Source organism: Dinoponera quadriceps, unplaced genomic scaffold (assembly GCF_001313825.1).
Source record: "Dinoponera quadriceps isolate SergipeBrazil2010 unplaced genomic scaffold, ASM131382v1 scaffold657, whole genome shotgun sequence".
Lineage (NCBI taxonomy): Eukaryota > Metazoa > Arthropoda > Insecta > Hymenoptera > Formicidae > Dinoponera > Dinoponera quadriceps.
The window spans coordinates 206,634-219,985 of record NW_014554751.1 but is presented as its reverse complement, the minus strand read 5'-3'; the positions used below and the strand labels follow the sequence as shown (position 1 = coordinate 219,985).

Here is a 13,352-nt window from a genome sequence, read left to right as displayed (position 1 = left end):
CCCCCCCCCCTCTGCCCCTCTCTCTTTCTCTCTCGCCTCCTTCCTTATGCTAATTTCTTTATTGTTAACTCCGACAGAGAATCATGAACGAGTACTCGAGTGCAAATAATTGTGGCCGAGCAAAGAAACGGTGTAATCTCGTTTTCAACTTCATCTGACAAACCTTTCGAACTCTTTCGACGAAAAAAGAAAGATACAGAAGTTATTCCGGTGACACGGCCGATTTTGAATGGCTTGTGCGAGAGTCGTCACGATAAAAATATGCAAAAGGTTACAAGTGAAAATCCATAAATATCTTGAGCATTGTGAGCCGGTAACAAAGGCACGACGAAGAATGGAGAATTAACAATGAGATGGACGACGGTAATGAGTGTGAAGGAGCGAACGGCCGAAAGAGAGCTGGCGAGAACGAACAAGCGAACGGGCAAATTACTGTCTGACATTTACCGTTTTAGCATGAACATTTCGGGTAAACGATAATACGGAGGATACGATCGTTTCTTTGAAGTTTTCGCTTCGGGAAGACCGTTCTCGAGCTCGAATGCACATATTTGCATCTGGCTCGCGGTGCGCCATTCGTTCTCGTTCGTTCGTTCGTTAGTTCGCAGGAATTTTTTCACCGCTATGCGTTCACTGTACAATCTCGTCTGGTAAAGTATCGACACGTTCCTCTTCCCTTAAAATAATCTCCACGCGCGTTTTCCATCGATCCGCGACGTATCCGCGCCTTCGCGATCGAACGAACGTGTCCCGTTTTGCACGCGCGCCGATATATACACTACTACAAAGCGGGCGCGACGCGCAGCGTTAAACAATAGATGCAGCCACGTCGCGTTGCGTCACTATAAATGCACGGTAAATGACACACGTCGCTTCGGAACGCCCGGCGTACTCTCCCCGACATCGCGATGATATTTAATTTCCGCGCGTGGCATCGCGCGTTTGTATCGCATTCCGTGAATATCCGCGTTTAAGGGGGTCATCCCGTGTGACGGCTTCAAAAAATCGATTTTTTTTTGCATAAATCTAATCTAGAGCATGCATAGAATATACTGGCAAAGTAATTTTGGCAAAGGATTTTTTTAACTGGTGCCCATGATTTTTCGAAAACGGTTCAATGGATTTAAATAAAATGTTAATAGTACATTCAGCACATGTGTGGCTATCGTGGGAACTAAAATTTTTAAAAAATATTGAACCGTTTTCTGTCTGCATAAAAAAATAGTAAAAAATCATGCTATTTTGAGTTATAATTTTTAGAAGCAGGCGAAAAATTGAATTTTTAATATTTTCAAAAAATCCTAGTTCCCACGATAGCCATTTACCTATAGATTAAAATGCAATTTGATGTTTTGATTTCCGATAAACCAATCTGCCGGAATCGTGGGCACCGTTTGCCTGCTTTTTTTTACATGGGTGCCACTCCGGTGATATAACTCGCCATCGACGCCATATTTTTAAATAAAAAAATTTACACATATAGTTTAAGATGTAATAAATATATAGTAAAAATTTGGAAGCTCTGTATTTTTTCATTTCGCCGCAAAAAAAATGCAAAAAAAACCTTAAAACCTAAAAACGGTCGTCACACGGGATGACCCCCTTAAGGTAATTACAGCATAGAATGAATCTTTTAAGAATTCGTTAAAACTTGCACTATACACAGACTCGAATATAATCTAATTATTGACGCAATTAGAAGAACGATTGATTATTCGGAAACTGAGATATCCTGAGTCGAAATTTTAATCTCACTTTAAGTCTAACTTAGTTTTATATTAAATCTTCAGAGGTCTTCTACAATGCTCCTTTGATGCTACAAATGGAGAAGTTATTGTCGTCTTCTCGTGTTGAAAACTTAATGTAGAATTTAAAATTTCGACTCGGGAATTAAAGATAATACTTTTTATACGTAATATCGTGTGTATCTTCTTTCAATTTCACGCAAATGAATATCTATTACATAGATAATCGAATAAGATCATAGGAAAGTATTTTTTTCAGTAAATAACAAACTTATATAGGAACTCCAAAATATTGCCATTGAAAATCCAGCAATCTACGATACAACGATCGTAACAACGTGATCTCAGGTTACGTGCCTTCATCGTGGCGCGCCGATGCGAAAATTGTTTCGAAGCAACGCAGCATCGAAACGAAAATTTCCCAATTTTATGCGACATGTCTGACCGCGCGCACGACCGCATTTGCATGCACACGTCGGCGGTGCGTCGTCTGCGGCCACGACGAGAAAGCCCGACGGTCATGCTTTTAATTGAACGCACACTCGAGTAATTATAGCCGAGCGCTGTTTGTAGCTTTTCCCCACGCAAAGGTGCGAGAGAAAAAAATCTTGCTCGCTTGCTTCCCTGACAAGCGTCCGGGATTAGGTCATGAAAGTTGTAGCGAGCCTATATATGCGCGCATGGTGCGTTCCACTGGGTGTGGTCACACGTGTTGCGTGTCAGGGCCAATATCGTGCGACGTATGTACGAATGGTAAAAGGGAGCGTCGCTCGTTTCAATCGAAGTACAACGAATTCCGTGCAGACGAAAAATAAAAAAGAGAAAAAGAGAGAAGAGAGAGGGGTTGAAGTAAAAAACGAAATCGCTTATCGACGAACGAAACTGGTATTTAACGTGCGAACGGGATCTGTTCACACGAGTATCGTGTCGATCGGACAATCGTCGAATCGATACGACAAATTATCGGTCGATCGAGAACGACATAAAGCCGTTCGTCCGTGGCGTGTTCGAGCGAATTTTTTGTTTCACCCTCTCTCTCTCTCTCTTTCTTCCTCTTTATAGTCGTAGGAAACAGTCAATCGAGAGAGAGAGAAAGAGAGAGAACTGTCATGCAGTCGCTCGCCAAATTACTCTCGATCTCGACGCGACAAACAAAATGCTCGCAGACTACCCCGTCTCGCGTATCGATTGCAGCACGGGCACGATTGAAGGAACGAATCATGTTAGAAATTAAGGAACACTCGGCGCATCGTGTTGTCCGCAATTTCCTCGTGGACGCAAACGTTTCGGATATGTTTCGATGTTTGTCTGGAATGATTTACCGGCGGCGCGCGGCTACGGGGGGATGAGTTCTACGCGATTGCATTCGATAAAAGCGCAGGACGGGAAGCGAGATCTCTCTCTCTCTCTCTCTCTCTCTCTCTCTCTCTCTCTCTCTCTCTCCGTTTTCCGGCTCGAATCTTTCCAATTTATTTTCCGGGACGGGAAAGATTCTCGCACGGGTCGCGAATAACGGACAAACTGACGGATGGACGGGTCGGTGAGCGAAGGGAAACGAATGGTTTCAAACTATCGGTTTGCGTATTTGGATTTCATTTATATACCGGCAAAATATCCTGCCCGAAATATGCCCGATGTCACGAGCCACGCCGGTGCCGAAGATTAATCGTGTGTCCCGCGATGTGAAGACAGATAAATCTCTCTTATCGCGTTGCCGAGACGAGATGAATTCTCCAGCGGGATATCAGCGGTCCGCGCTGAGAAAATGGATCGGTTCTCCTGAACGGCGGAAATTATTTTTATCGTCGCGTTCTGCGTGGTTTGCCATAATTTAACGTGCCGTCGGAGTGTTCCATTGGATTCGCTCGCGCGTCCCATTTTGCAGTAACAATCGGGGGGATACATGGGTAATAGCACGAAAGTATGGCACACCTCTGCCGAAGTCAAAATCAATCCGGCACTCTTGCAAAACCATTCGGCTGGCGCGCGTCCCGTGTGCATTGCATGGCAAATTAGTTCGTTAGCCGAACTTCAGACCTGTCGAGAAATCTGGTGGTGTGGTGCGTCGTTCGGGCGCGTTGGGAGTTTCCTCGCATCAACCGGAGGGAGATTCCTTGCCAAATCATTCGAGCTCGCGGCAAATTGCAACAAGTTTAGCTATCGAAACTTTTGACAACGCGTGGCAGGAGACAATGTGATACGGGAAAGGGTCAGGCGCGTAGCGAATTAAAAAAAGCGAACACAGCGAAATATTTCTTATAACTTCGCGACGTAGGACTCCGTGATAAATATCATTATTGCAAAAATTTTTCTTGCGGATCCTTGCCAGAAAGCCAAAATATACACCGTCGGCTCGCGGACAGATTTATATATAAGGCCAAAGTGTGTATGTGTGAAATGCGAGGACAAAAACTCGCGCGTTTGCTATTTCCCAACTTTTGTTGGCAAAATTGTAAATAAATATGTAAGTTCTCGAAGAAAGAGCGAGTTTCGTCGTATCTCGGCAGATAATGAGGCGCTCTTGGACGTCGTGTTCACACAAATTATAACCCGGCTGAAAAAGTTAAAGTTATTAAAAAGTTACCCAGAATTTTCCGGATCATTATAACTTTCATCCCGAATTTCGGATCATTATAACTTTGGATTTTTTTTTGTTTTGTTTTTGCAATCCGAGATGCTGCAATATACGTGAACGTGTCGATTCGCTAAAGAATTTTTTAACGAAGGGCGTTGCGCGAATTTCGGCCGTTTCGTGAGCTATTATCGCGGCAACGCGTCGCGTTGCAAACCGCGGCTATCGTTTTTCAGTATGCTGTAGACGTAACTATCTGAACAATGCTCAACTAACAAGGTACGTACGCATCACCAAGCGCTACGCATAGTTTTCGCGAATTGAACCGGAGTGGCGCGACGCGTAACGACATCGACACATCAATCCACGACCACAAACGCGAATGACGGATACGAATTGAAATTTGAAAAGTTCGAAAAATAAATAGTTGCACGATATTTTAGTCGTCACCCAGACGGATAGTTTTCCAAGGCTAAGAAAGATGTGCAAAAAAACAGAGAAAAAGAGGAAAGGGGAGAGATAGAGAAAGAGAGGTTACTGATCGACTTACTCAACGTCGCATTGTTGGTACGAGACTGGTCCGTCTGCGATCTGAGCAACCGCAGTCGATTCAGCTTGCTCTGTTGCTGGTCCAATCTGTGCTTCAATCTGGCGAGTTTGTCCTGCTGTGCTGGCTCCTGAAACGATAAACAGCGGGTGAACGTGAGCGCTACACTGAAGCAATGTATATGGTCGATACGATGAATGAACGATAGACTAAGGAAACGAAATGCGAGAGTCAATGAAATTATCGCGAGTATCTTTGCGATTGAAGAAACGCTCGAATGTGCCGCTCGTTCATTCGCCAGTAAAAACGTTCTCTGAAAGTTTATAATACACAATGTGAAGATTCTAACGCGACCTCCTCCGGCAGGATGCAAGAAAACACGCGTGCGATCGGAATCTAATGATAATAGGAGCGCGATTTCCGCGCGTAGATGAGAATCGCGAAACTCCCGCGGTCCATAACGGAGGGAAGAAAGGAGGGAGAGAGGAAAGGGATGGAAGGTAAGGAGGGAGGGAGGGAGGGAGGGAGGGAGAGAGAGAGAGAGTTCCGATAGTTTAAACTGGAGAATGTGAAATACCATCGGCTATTGTTAGGAGTTTCCGTGGCAACTGCGGTGGAATATCGGGAAAAAGGAAAGCGGAAAGAAGAAACCGCGATATTGTGTCCTCGAAAAGGGACAAACACTCAGTAATGGCTTTCGGCACACGGGACGTGTCAACTTTACGCCCTCAAGATTCGCCGGGACATTTTTTATTCACCTCTCTCTCTCTCTCTCTCTCTCTCCCTCTTTCTCTCTCTCTCTCTCTCTCCGCTTTGATCGATATAATTCTCCGATGTCATACATAATAAATACGTAACGGGAGGGAACGATTGGCTACCGCGTTACACGCGTTCTTCTCACACGTGTAACGCGTCGTCGGATCTCACATGCAGGAATCGCAGAGGAACAGAGGAGGTGGAGAACAAGGAAGAAGGGGAGGAAGAGAGGATGACGATGAAAATGCAGTGGGATACAACGAGACTCACCTGTGCGCCTCGAAGCACAGCTAAGCGGGCCTCTCTCTGCTCCAGGAGGCGCCTTTGCTGAGCAATCTCCCGCTGTTGCCTGGCCGCCATGCTTTCAAGCTCGCTGAGCACCAGCACAGCACCACCCCCGCCCACTGCTAACTGAAATAAGATTAAGAGCCCGTAAGAATACGAACAGCGTAGTGTGCGTAGATAAAACGGCATCGACGAGAACGTGAAGGAGGAGCACGCGAGCAGGTACGAGTGATAACGCCGATACAAGCATCGAATCGCTGATTAATTATATCGCCGACATCGACTCTTCGATCAGATCCCATCGCTGTTTCCTGACCTTCCGTGGTGCTTCCGAGCTTTCGCCGTACTCGTCATGTGCACGGAATCAGGGGGCAACAGCTAAAAGTAGAAAGCGCGTGAGTCAAGCATTTTCTCGGCTCGCCAAAAATACACTCGAACATTGTGTTTCTCGACAAAAAATATAAAACGTAAAATATAAAAATTATAAAATATAATAGTCACGGAAAAATCGCGCACTTTGCAACGACGGATGCAAGACAAATCGCTGTCTTGGACTAAGGATACATAGATTTCGGATTTACCTATATAAATAAGCGATAAATCGGACGTAATGTCATCGAATGCTAGAATTGTTCTGTTCTTTTTAATTGAGTTGACTGCACTATCAAGAAATTTACATACCTTCTGCTCGAAAACGTACCTGAAATTGTTAAATAAAATATAAATTGATATTTAATCGAATAAATTTATTCTGTTCCCGTTGAAATAGTCCTCATTCTTTGCAACACACATGTGCCAACGTTTTACCCATTCTTCACTTTAAGCCGATAAAGATATTCAGCTCCTTCAACTCTCAATTTTCCTTCACAGCCTCCGTCGATTCAAAATACTTTCCACGAAGTAATAATTTGAATTTTTGGAACAGAAAAAGTCACAAAGAGCCAAGCATGGCGAGTACGGTGCTTGTGGAATGATATTTGTTGAGATTTTTGGCCAAAAAGTTGCATACTAACATCGATGTGTGAGATGGTGCATTATCGTGGTGCAAAATCCATCAATTGTCTTCCTATAAATCCATAGCAATCTCTCTTTCACTTATTCGCTGATTTTCAAACGTTAGTTTCTTCATTTTTTCAACATTTTCGTCGTTAGTTGATGTCGATGGACGTCTAGAACGAGGCAAATCTTCAACTACTTCACGACCTTGTTTGAATGCTTTATACCATTCATACGCCTATGTTTTTGAAAAGCAATTATTCCCATAGGCTTTCTTTAACCTTTTAAGTGTTTCAGTATAAGAAATTTCATTGAAAACATAAAATTTGAGATAAATTCCTTATTCTTGATTGATTTGTACTTTTGACATTGTAAAAATCACCGTAAATACTAAAGATCGACTAACATAAACAGCTGCCGTGAACAAACTAATTGACACATCGCACTGAGATTCCTCATGAAAGTACAGTGATGTCAACGTTAGCGGCAAAAAGAAATTTCAATATCGGTTCAACCGCTTCGTTTAAATAGACAATTCCGGATATTTTTTGAGCATAAGGCACACATTGAAGCGTTTGAAGCGCACGTACGAGATTCTGACGTTTCAATGTGCGTAAACTTCTTGAACTGGTGCAACCAGTTCAGCTAAAAAGAACAGCCCAAATGTCACATATGACTCAAAAAAGTATCGTTCCCACCAATCTCTTTATCGGGATCTTTCAATATAATAACAGACGAATTTTCGGTCGACTACCGTGACCTCGAATTTTTATAATGTATCCGCGCGCATGGAAAAGACATGGGTGATGCGGCACAACGCACCACGAAGCCTCCGACGGGGAAAGAGCGCGGGACCGACGTATGCGCGCTGCGTTCATGTCTCCTTTTTGTTTCATCTCGTGGTACCACCATCTGGAGAGGACCGAGCAGCCGACCGGCCGACGCGCCGCGCCACGTCCGATACCAGGTAGAATCCCAAGGTTGGCGTGTGGCCCTTCGAATTCCACTGCGACAAGGACTCCGCGTAACCTTCGTACGTCAATGAAAGTGCCGGACGACGACGACGACGACGGGACAGTCAACGACGGACAGCGCGAATCGAAGAGCGCCCGCAAATGTTGATCACATTCGTCCCCGGCACGTCGATCCGCCACCCTCTTTAAGGGAAGCCGAGAGTGTCAAGCCTTTTCTTTTATTACCTAGCCTCTTTTAATGCTGTCACCATTACTCAGCTATTTCTATACTCAGATACTCAAACTCGCGAATATTGGTCGACTGGGTAGTTGCTAGACAGTAGTGCTGTCAGTGTGTCATGTAATAGTGTAACTATTTCGATACTCGAGTATTTACACGGAAAAAAAGAATTAACTCCAACAGCCAAAAACTAACTGTCCATATAATACAATTGAAATTTAATTACCAGACCTAATTTTTATAGCAGTTAGGCTTATAGCTGGGAGCTAATTCTTATGACTATAGTAGTATATAGCTATGACTATAGTCGTACATGGAAAAAAAGAATTAGCTTTTACAATTAAAAACCAGGTCTAATAACTGAATTTCAGTTGTATTAAATGAATAACTAGTTTTTAGCTATGAAGACTATTTCTTTTTCTCCGTGCAAACCCGTGGATATCACTCGGGTACCCAAGTATACACATTAGCGGTTACTATCCAGATATCCGGACACCTATAATTCACGGATATTATCCCGGCAACTGAAAAGTAGTAACGGATAAATACACGAAAAAAGGAAGTAACTTCTACAGCTAAAAACTAGATCTGGTAACTAAATTTCAGTTGTATTATATGAACAGCTAATTGTTAGCTGTGGGAGCTAATTCTTTCTTTCCGTGTACTAAGAGAAATTATAATTATTTTTGGCCTCAACTATGCTCTTTTTATAATTTTAATCACAAAAAGTAGTAGCAACGTGCATGTGAGGTTATTATTACTGACACTATAGTAACATTTACTAGAAAATTGTTTCTCTCGATTACAAACTCTTTCACTATGATGATTATAATTACAAGCATCAAATATTTTTCTTTCAGTTACGAGTCTGTAATACATTCGTTTATTGTTTGTTATTGTTAGAAATATTAATAATCAAGTAACATCCGAGATAACATCCGAAGGACACAAGTATCCCCAGGTATTATCAAAAATACTCGGGTACCTGAGAAATAGAGGACCATCAAATTGATCTCTCTTTTTCTACTTCCAATTGGTAATTGAGACAAAGAGCGTTCCCGTTATTACACGTAACAAACAAAACAAGTCGATTCGTTTCTTCCATCACTCGAATCGTCGTGTCCAAGTTGAGCGAATCCAAAGTTGCGACGCTGCTTTCTCGCGTGCTTTACTTACATGTATACCACTGTATCTGTCCAGTGCGCGAGTGGTCTCGTAGTCGCGTTAGAACGAAAATATCGCGTTGCACGAGATCCACAAGACAATAACAACGCGAACGCGAGCGGATGATAATACAACTGCCTTCAAGCGCCGTTCCAGCTCTTGCTTTTTCACTCCGTGGTAACTCTCTCGCGTGACAGTTAATTGTTTCGAACCGGCTCGACCGCGCGGACTGCGATGGTAACGAAGCAACGCGTGTCTCGTCTCTCGTAGTTGGACGTATCGCTCACGAGCGAGCGAGCAGAGAAATGAAAAGCCATTTCCCGACGACTTGCCGATTCGCATTCAATTTCATTACCAGCAACACACCTGTTACTACGCGCGAACAGTGCAAGATATAGTAACTATGGGACCAGCAATTGTAATACCTTTCGACCTACAAAAACGATTCAGGTCGATTTACCGATTCGTTTCATTTGCATTTCGCATTTTGTGCCAGGCTGCAGTGGTGTTGACGCGAGACGCCGTTCTCTCGCGGTGATAAATCAGTTCGGTGAGAACGAGGATACTCAACGAAAATATAATCACAAGGGTATATGCGCGCGTGATCTGTCAAATCCTCAATTAATCCGAGCGGCCTCTCGAAAGGCACATTAAGAGGAATCAAGTAATCTACGATACCCGACGAAATACGTTTCCGTCGCGGACGAAATGGAGCAAGGGGGCGGAAAAGCCGGTGAAAAGAAGATGTTCTCTCTCATGGGAACACGTAAACCAAAAAGAAATTTCTCATAGAAGCGGATTCTTGTAGGGAGCGGATAATCCCCGGGGGATAATCCGCCTGTACGACCCCCCCTCCCCCTGCAAAATTAATTTCCAAGAGTCTGAAAACAGGTAGCGCGGAAAAGAAGCTGTAACGTAATCGGCAGTTTGTTCGCCTCCGAGGCTGCCGAAGCGAGCCTCTCCCACCTTTTTCTCCCTTTCTTTCTTTCTTTTCGTTCCGCGCGCATTCATTCGCGAAATGAATGCGAACGCGACTCATTTCTACGCGCACACGCGAAGGGAAGAGCTATTAACCTTCGAATATTAAAGGACGAACAGAATAGCTCACGTATAATTTATTTGTAATAATTTTTGCAGAACGAGACAGCTAACAAATGAACGACTGCGACTTCCTCCTCCGAGCAAAACCTCCTTCCTTTTTACAATACACGTGCGCTTTCGTAGCAACTGATTCAATTAGGATATCGAGAACGAATAAATATCTTGTCTGCATTTTATTCCTAGTAATTTCTGCGAGATGAAAGTCCAGCAATAAACAATCACAAGAGCTCTTCCTTCTCCTTCTGCTTTGTCTCATCCCATTCTTATTCTTTTTCCCTCTTTTTTCTTTTTCTTCCTTTTCAGTTAGATCTTACCTCGTTGCCCACTCGGTTGCCGCTGTTGCCGCATCCCGTCGTCTCCGCGGCGTCCGAAAGTTTTTCCTTCACTGAGAGTAGAGACTTAGACTTTCGCTTCGATTTTCCATGATGGAGCTTCACCGTCACGGTTTTCACCTCAAAGTTTTCCGGCGGATAGACGCACGCCAGCATCCTCGCCGCGGCATATACCGACACTAGCAAAACCCGCCCCCGACTTTGTTAGTTCGCTCTTGCGCGATTTATGTTAACGCAAAAAGCGACGTTCCCTAATCGAAACGACGACAATCACAACGAAGATGAAGACGATAGAATGATGACAGCGGCGGCTTTCGTATCACGTTCAAGTTCGATAATTCAATCCCATAACTGAAAGAGTAGATTCACGTTATAATTAACGATCAGCGAACGTTACATCGGTAATAACACGATGTTCGCTCAAAGAACAGTTATCATCTGCCTATTCCAATGCGCGTCCCACATTATTGCATTAAATTCATCGTGATATTATTCATTCGTTAATTGGGAAAGGAGAATTATTTAAATGGCAAAATTATACGCACACCGTATGATAATACGGTTTTGGCGATTCTTTTGCAAGGAAGCTCGTTGCAATGAAACGCGGCTTTTTCCAACGTCGGTATGATTTATATGTGCTTGAACGTAATGAAACACGTCTGAATGTAGCAATACATGTAGTCCGTAGCTTCTTATAATTGACCTCGTTACTTACCATCGTTCCCAGCGTGTGCCATTCATCGATTATTTGAATTATACTATACAGGCCGAATCTCGTTTAAAGTTAGTAGTACCTTGAATGACCATTCGACTTCTCGTCGCATCAAAGGGTAATTCGCAAAAAAGAGATCAGTGTTTCGAAAGGCAGGACGCATTTTGCACGAGATAGAATTTTGATGTCGCTCATTCGCGACGAGTTGCAGAGAACTAGCCTCTATTTTTCACGACGCTTTCGTGTCTCGTAAATGAAGGATAGCATTTACGAGCAATTGCACCGTTTAACTCATCGTGTAACCGTCATTCGTTGAACCTGGATAAAATCGATGACAAAATGAGACTAATGGCGGGTAGAACAGGTAATATTGATATTTATGGCTAGCGAGAATCGCGAAGCAGAGCAGAACCAGAACATGAAACGAAACACGAATGGTGGCGGTGCCATTGGCGGATTTATTAGAGCTTTAGGAGCTTTAAGCGGAATAATATTTAGGGATAGACGTCAACTATGAGAAGAAAAGGTGGATGCTTTATACGGCTAAGAAAATCGTGTGGGTACACAAGGCACCGCGCTTTCATCAAATGAAATTTCAATAATACGTACCCCGACGCATCCGGTAACAATTTTTTCTTGACAAGAATATCGAGGCAGATCAGTAATTGTCGCGACTTTCCACGTTTCCGGGAAAAAAATTTAATAGTTCGGTAATTCTTCAATTGAAACTCGTTACATGGAGAATAAAGCTTACGTCCACGTTCAAAATAAAATAAAATAAATAAATACACAATAAAATCCCGTTATTTCGTAGACGCAAATTTATTTCCCGATAAGACGTTCGCCTCCTGTCACCGTTGCAACTTGAAAACCACACGTACCTTCGTGCTGTCGAGGAAAATTGACCTCAAGGTAACCACCAAAGAGAACAGCTGTCACTCAATTGTGATTCGACAGAACTCTCAAAAGAACTTGCAGTTATTTCGGTCGCTTGTTATAGACTTTTATAGTCCGAGCGTTCTCTCCCGCCTTCCCTCTTTCCCCCCCCCCTCTCTCTCTCTCTCTCTCTCTCTCTCTCTCTCTCTCTCTCTCGATATTCATTCTCCTCGATATTCAACGTCAAATAATCCATAACTTTCTCGTTTTCTTGGTAAAGGGAGTGGGCCACTAGGCGCGGAATCGATATGAGGCCGGATTTATGGACCACCCGCAAAAGATGCGGGAATGAAAAATGAGCCGCGGGAAAGTAACGCTTGACTGTGCACGAAGAAAGTCGAAATCTTTTCGATATTACGATTTCGCGTCTCGTAAAGACTGGCGCTAAAGGGAAAAAGCGTCTCGACTCGGTTCGGCTCCGTCTCTTTGCGCCGCGCCTCCTCGCCTTCGTGACCCGATAATTCTCCGTCCTGGTTCGTAAAGTGGGAATAAAGCGCGATAATAGGCTATCTTAGGAGCCGAAAAATGAAGTTACGTTGACTTCGCTCTCCGTCTGAACTCGCCCCGAAATTTCGCGATAGACACCGTTAAAATTTCATCGCAATTGCTGCTGAAATTTAACTTTCTCAGTCGCGCTCTTCTGCTGAAATTTAACTTTCTCAGTCGCGCTCTTCTGCTGAAATTTAACTTTCTCAGTCGCACTCTTCTTTGAGATATATAGCTCACGCGTAAAGACAGGACCGAAAGAGATCCGACATTAAACATTTATTATTCCATTAAAAATCGTATAAGCAGCTTTTATCCTATTTCTCATGTTTACCATTCCTCCGGGTTTATTGATTCGAACGAATAGAATGTACCGTGTTGTTAAATTATGGAAGTATTTCCCGCTGTGCATTCTTTATTCTTATATTATACGAAATAAAATTTGCATATATATAGACTTTGCAATCCGAATACAAATATGGCGGAGCATTATGGAGATCTTCAAAGAACTCTCGCACAAGTCGCG

At 43.3% G+C, this 13,352-nt stretch overlaps 1 protein-coding gene across 4 annotated transcripts in view; it reads right to left on the bottom strand.

Moving 5' to 3' along the window:
• Positions 1-13,352, bottom strand: part of LOC106741265 (myb-like protein AA) — a 72,751-nt gene that overhangs the window by 29,724 nt on the left and 29,675 nt on the right. For 2 of the 4 annotated variants that reach the window (XM_014613064.1, XM_014613066.1), the window contains exons 1-5: positions 12,286-12,422; positions 11,408-11,722; positions 10,675-11,043; positions 5,891-6,031; positions 4,868-4,994 (exon numbers count right to left, since the gene is read on the bottom strand). In XM_014613064.1, coding sequence (XP_014468550.1) covers positions 4,868-4,994; positions 5,891-6,031; positions 10,675-10,848 — 442 coding nt within the window. In that variant the 5' untranslated portion in view covers positions 10,849-11,043; positions 11,408-11,722; positions 12,286-12,422. Of the gene's footprint in view, positions 1-4,867; positions 4,995-5,890; positions 6,032-10,674; positions 11,044-11,407; positions 11,723-12,285; positions 12,423-13,352 lie in introns of those variants that run through there. The other 2 variants (XM_014613065.1, XM_014613067.1) reach the window with 2 other exon arrangements.